Source organism: Protobothrops mucrosquamatus, unplaced genomic scaffold, assembly GCF_001527695.2.
Source record: "Protobothrops mucrosquamatus isolate PMUCROS unplaced genomic scaffold, P.Mucros_1.0 scaffold96, whole genome shotgun sequence".
Lineage (NCBI taxonomy): Eukaryota > Metazoa > Chordata > Lepidosauria > Squamata > Viperidae > Protobothrops > Protobothrops mucrosquamatus.
Genome location: NW_015386471.1, coordinates 634,108 through 640,849, shown reverse-complemented (window position 1 = coordinate 640,849; position 6,742 = coordinate 634,108). Strand labels below are relative to the sequence as shown.

At 38.7% G+C, this 6,742-nt stretch overlaps 1 protein-coding gene across 1 annotated transcript in view; it reads left to right on the top strand.

The window, feature by feature from the left end:
- Positions 1-6,742, top strand: part of DPYD (dihydropyrimidine dehydrogenase) — a 518,537-nt gene that overhangs the window by 247,433 nt on the left and 264,362 nt on the right. Inside the window, exon 11 of the mRNA XM_015812569.1 lies at positions 4,274-4,484. Coding sequence (XP_015668055.1) covers positions 4,274-4,484 — 211 coding nt within the window. The remainder of the gene's footprint in view (positions 1-4,273; positions 4,485-6,742) is intronic.

Below are 6,742 nucleotides of genomic sequence, written 5' to 3'. Positions count from 1 at the left end.
TATATATATATATATATATATATATATATATATATATATATATATATATATATATATATATATATATATATATATATATCAAACAGTCCTCTACAAACAGTTCAGTCAACAAAATCAAATAATTCCAAATATGGAAAATGACTGAACACAACTTTTGTTCATGTCATGGACAAAATCATTAGAGCGTGACACCTTTAACTATGAGTATCCTAATTGCTATTGTGATTATATATCACCCTTTCTATTAGCACAGTTATAATTTCCACATCATAAGTGAAAAGAAACACAATGAAGCACACTCTTTTTTTTTCTATGAATAGATTTTAAGTTCCATATCTAATTTGTCATCTTTTTTTGTTGCATGCCCATTTTTTCCCTGAAAACTTTTCTATGCTGTGGTAACACTGAAATAATTAGCAACTTGTATGTTTGCAACAAAATGCTTTCCCGGTTGCCAGGCCTTTCACAGCACGCCAGATGAGAAAACATTATGGAAGAAAAATAATTGGTTGCTTAGAGAGATGGAGGAAAGGGGGGGACTGACTTTGTTTCTTTATCTTATCTGTGTTGCTTGGCAGGGATCACCATCCTTCCTATTCCCTTTTCTTCTTCATTAATATGGAGAGCAGAGAGCTGGCCAGGCAGTTGCTGGAAGTAACTGGTAGGAAAATGTTAACAGCCTTTAGTTCGTCCCTATTCAGTGTTTATAATCCCAGCTGACCAAAATAACATTACTGCCTTAAGCAGAGATGAAGATTGTCTTCCCTCCATACATCACATGATGGAACCAGGACTGAACCCTGTGCTTCCCAAATTACCCAGAATTTGGTAAAAGTGATTTTTCTTAGGATAATGACATACAAACCATTATCCAATCACAACAGGGACATTTAAATTGACTCAAAGTGTTCTACCTATGTTGGGTAAAAAGGACTTTCTAATAAGTGCTTTGGGTAAGGAAGGAAAAAGTACTAGTTTAATCTGTCTTTTTTTATTTATTAGTTAAATTTATATAGCCCACCCGTCTCATTACCATGACTTTGGGCAGCTTACAAATACAAAAACGCTCAGAAAAATAGAATCACAAAAACCATTCAAAACAATACAACTATTAAAAATCATAAACCCATAATCTGTGGGACAGCACCATTTATTTTCCTGATAGGCTCTCCACAAACCTAACTGTATCCCTAGGCCAAAGGACAAAGCCATATTTTGAGGCTCTCCTGGAAGATCTGGGTTAATCCCATGTCAAGGAAATTACGTGTTTTTTCCCCCTTTAATCTTACTCTAGTTTACGCTCCTAATGGGTCTGGTGGTCTGCCATTCAAGTATTAGCCAAGGTTCTGACTTTGCCTAGTATTTGTGAGATCAGTCACAGTTGGCTACATAGTGCCATCAGATATGAATTACTATTTTGTTACTTCAGGTGTTCTTGCTTTGTTTTGTTTTTTGCTGTATGTAAAATTGCACTGTGGCTATAAAAGGCTGTGTGCTTGTGGGTTTTTTTTCCTCACCCTCTCATTGTAGCAATTTTGAGAAATGCAGCTACCGGAATGTTCACGCTTCCAAGTTTAGGATCTGGTCTTTTGTGATCTCACCTTTCTGAAGCTATTTCAAATTGTGGCCTCAAAAATCACATATTCTCCTGATTTAACACTAAATTGTGCATTGCTGTTAAGCTGGCAAAAAAAGATATGCCTCCTTGAAGATTTCCCTTAAGTAGAAAAATTATCTCAATTGTGTTCGTTCCTTGAGGGGAATGGTAGCTTACTGCTTCTAGAGATGCTATACGGAAAGATACTGAAATTCAAGACAATGCATAGCTCTGTGCCCTGTATCCAAAGAAATTAATCAAATTTGCCCTGTTGTTGTCCTTTCGTGCAAAAGTGGTTCTATGTAGAGTTTGAATATTAGTTTGTACTTCAATTGGCACCTTTACGTGCATGTTTCTGTCTGTCTGCTCTGTTGCTAAGCTAAGTTCTCAAAGAAATCCAACAGAAGTTGGACATTACAAATTAAATTTCACTGCTTTTGTTTGCAGCCACTGCTATTTTTTATGACATCACTATTAATAATAGAATCGCACAGTTGGAAGGATCTTCAGAGGCCATTTGGTCCATTAGAATATCGGGTGTCTGACAAATGGTCATCCAGCCTCTGTTTGAAGAACTGTAATGACACCTATGTATATACAGTATATTTAAAGTGAGAGGTCTACAAAAAGACATTGATGAGCAAAAGCTTTATTTATTTTATTTGTATCCCACCTTTGTTATTTTTACAGATGCCTCAAGGCACCAAACATAATCACCATACCTTCCTCCTCTTATTTTCCCCGCAACAAAAACCTTGTGAGCTGGGTTGGGCCGAGAAAGAGTGACTGGCCCAAAGTCACTCAGCTGGCTTTCATGGCTAAAACAGGACTTGAACTCATGGTCTCCTGTTTTCTAGCCTGGTGACTTAGCCACTAGTCCAAACTGGCTGTCTCACTGATTCAGCAAAGGGTTCAGTGAGAGAATATGATTCATTATTTAAAGGTTTTCTGAAGAAATAGCCCCATTCTGCCTAAACTGGGAACTGTCCCTTTAAGTTTCAGTTCAGTTACTTACATATATATTGAAATACCATGTTGGTCTGAAAATATAGTATCCTATAGTTGAGAAAAACCGGAACATGGATCATGTCAGTTTCCCATTCTCAGCAATAGCAACAAAAACCCTGAGTTTAATTTCTTTAAATACACTTCTTTAGGGAGAATCAAAGAAAGTATAGCTATTTGAAATAGGAATTGGTAAAATTGTAACTATTTGTCATAGAGCAGTGGTGGCGAACCTATGGCATGGGTGCCAGAGGCGGCACTCAGAGCCCTCTCTGTGGGCACATGTGCCGTTGCCCCAGCCTAACCTCCCCCCACGACCCCCTCTTCACCAGCAGTCCCCCTGCGTGGCCCACACAGAGCAGCACAGCCAAGGACATGGCAGCCAGGCAGCGTAGACAAGACTCTGCCCTCACACCCCATTGCGCACAATTGATGCTGTGGGGCATGGGCAGAGGGCGTGACCACCATAGTGCTGCTGGGCTGCCTGGGCGATCTGCGGCGGGCCCTGGAGGCGGTGAGTGGCCCTGCGGGCAGGCGGGATGGACGATGGGGTGGGACAGGGGGTGGAGCGGGGGCAGGGCCAGTTTTTGGGCACTCGGTCTCTAAAAGGTTCGCCATCACTGTCATAGAGGCTAAACTCCCTTTTTTACAACCCTGTAATCCCTTAATTTGGGGTTGAGTCAGGGTGACTGGATGTAGCTGAGTGCTTACTGGCCGGATGCCCTTCCTAATGCCTAATCTTAGAATTCACAACAGATATTTTTTCTTTGCCTCCTAAGAGAGAAACATCTGCCGCTATCTAGGATTGAACTCTCAACTTTAGAAAAAGTAGTTAGAAGTTAACTTTCAAATACAAAGTGAAAAATGAATAAAATACTTCTGTCCATTTTTTTTTTCATTAAAGGCCTTCCCATTTTTCATTGAAATCATTTGTAGATTTTGAGATTCGGGCACCTCAGCCAGTATTTCGTAATGAAATTTAATGTAATTGATTTTTCTAGCATTGATTGGATAGTTTTCTTTTAATTCATTCTTTTTTTAGTAATGAAGGATAAGGTAAATATTTTTCATAAAATCAAACTAATTTTCGCTTGTGGTTTAAAATACAAAAGTCTTTTAACAGATGTTGATAACTAAAAAAAAAAAAACCACTCCTCCGTAAAACTGGTTGGCACATATTATTTGAGTTAGTTTTCATTTAGTCCAGTGGTTCTCAACCTTTTTAATGCCGCGACCCCCAACCAGTCGTAAGTCGAGGACTAAACCGGTCGTAAGTTGAGGACTAAACCGGTCATAAGTCGAGGACTTTCCCTGCCCGGGAGCGCCGCGCATGCGTGGTTCCGCCCCCTGCGCCGGCTGAGGCGTAGCTGGCAAGCGGCAGAGACGGAGCAGGCTGACCACCAGCTGGCCCAGCCCAAGGGAGGTAAGGCACCCGCCAGAAAAGGGGAAAAAATGGCGGACAGCCTTGCTTGGCGACCCCCGTGAAATGGTCAATCGACAACAAATGGGGTTGCGACCCATAGGTTGAGAACCGCTGATTTAGTCAAAATATAACATTATTAATGTGGTGTTGGAATTATAGAAAGAATTGCAAGGAAACATTATAAGACCAACAGTTATATATTAAAGATTTTTCTATAAATTTTACATAGTTTTATTTTTGTTTTCCAGATGGAGCTTGCAAAGGAAGAAAAGTGTGAATTTCTACCTTTTCTTTCTCCTCAGAAGGTTGTAATAAAAGGAGGAAAAATTGTTGCTATGGAATTTCTCCGGAGTGAGCAAGATGAGGATGGGAATTGGAATGAAGACAAGGAGCAAACTGTCCGTCTGAGAGCAGATATAGTGATTAGTGCCTTCGGTTCAACCTTAAATGATGCTAAAGGTATTTGTCAGTCACAAGGTTTATGAATCAGCCACAGTCAAGCATGTAACATTCCTGAGGGAAAGTTAAGTTTATAAGTAGTCCTCAACTTACGATTGGTAGCTTAGTGACCATTTGAACTTATGATGGATCTCCACAATGCTACTTATGAACCATTTTCAAAGTTACAACTGCTGCTTCCTCCCACAGTCACGTGATTACATTTTGGGCACCTGGCAACTAGCTCACCTTTATGACCGGTTGCAGTATCCCACAATCACATGACCACAATTTGCAGTGCTTTTTGCTGGTTTACGGGTTTATTTCCATCAAAAAAAAAAGCCATAAAGGAAAATGGATTTGCTTAACAACCGCACTGTTTGCTTAATGACCAACACAAAAAATGTCAAAAAATTGGGTCTGGTTCTGTAATGGCTCAATTTACAACCGCAAGACTTATGACTAATTCTGGGCTCAGTTATAGTCATGAGTTGAGAATTACCCGTGTACCTTTTTTTTTCCTCATTGCTTAAAAGGCATTTAATTAGAGGGATTGTCCTCTGATGTGTGTTTCATTTATTAAAGCCAAATGTTAGAACATCTGAAATGAACACATTTCAAACAGCTAAAAATATATGTGTGAAAGACTATTACCTTTTTAAAACAGCCAATAGTTTTTTTATTACTTTATTTATGAATAGCATACTTGCTGTGTTACCCCCTTCAATAACCTTATATAGAAAACCAAGAAATCCCTCTTATCTGAACCAACTTTGCTTCAAAGTGAGATGTAGATATCACCAGTTTTTTTATTCATATAATTTTATTACATATGAATCCTGCCTTTTCTCTGGGAATTTGAGGTAAAATAATGTATCCTTTAATTTTACCCTCACCACAATAGTCCTACGATATAACAGTCTGAGAATCGTTCAGTGAATTCCTTACTCAAAGAGTGACTTGAACATAAGTATTCTTAAATAAAAACGAAGGCCTCATTTATTATATTATACTGTACTGTCTCTGCCTGGATCTACTTGATTTGCAGTGGCTCAGAGCTGTGTACTGACATCACTGCAATAAGCTGCTTTTGTCAAAAATGGGCAGGCAACATATACCCCTCGTTTTATTTTTAACTTCTAATTCCTATTCCTAATGATGAGAAATGATGGGAATTGCATCCCAAGCGCACCTGGACACATCTCTCTGTCAACAAAGAGGACAATAAGCCTGAATCCCACATACAAGAGGAAATGCTTTTGGAGACCTAAATAGTATACTCATCTGTAATCATTTTTCCTGTGCTCTTTCAGAATAAATAAAAAATAAATCAAATGGATTTTTCATTTGGTTTATTTTTCTTTTATCAAGAAATGAATGCGCAGTTCTAATGCTGAAAATGATGGATCTTTAGAGTGATGAAATATGGCTCCTTTTCCTTTCCTTTTCTTTTTACATTTTGCTTCCCAATGCCCCAAAATTTTGTTTCAAGGAAGATTTATTTGAGGTTGATGTCTGAAAAGATTCAAGCATTTGAGCCTTAATAGAAGTTTTGACCGTTAGAGTTTAATTAGGTCTTATAAAAGCATATTTGAAAAGCTTGACTGCTCCTTAGAAAGTTCACCATATTACTTTGCTAGTATCTATGCTCTCATCCAGCAGTAATGCAATATCAATCAGTTTAGTAGTCTTCCTCTGTTTATCCTCTTTTATTGTAGCCTAGGGGTGAACACGGCAACTAATGCTGAATCCAGCAGCATGATTAAATCTCAGCTTTCATTAAAAAAACGTTGTGAGATTGTTGCAGAGGATCAAATTGATGCTGTGGCTTACCATAATCAATATAATTTTTTTTTTACTGGAACCTAGCAAGCCATTTTAGGGTATTGGGAGGGGCAATGTAGACTTTTGGGTCTCAGATATATTATGACTTTATAGATGGCCTCTATGCACAGCCCACCAGAAAATACCATATATCAGTTTTCTAGCATATCATTCAGTACCATGTTATTTGATATTCTAATATACTTTGTTGTGGCAATAAAACATGCAGTTTTCATGGCTGAAACAGATAACATTTCTGATGGTAATAGCAAGGTAGGAGACAAATTTTAAGCAAAGTTTAAATATTAGGCTAACACAAGATAACCTAACAGATTATCTGGACCCCCTCCAGTCGGGCTTCAGGCCGGGGTACAGCACGGAAACGGCATTGGTCACGTTGGTTAATGATCTCTGGAGGGCCCGGGACAGAGGTTATTCCTCTGTCCTAGTTCTTT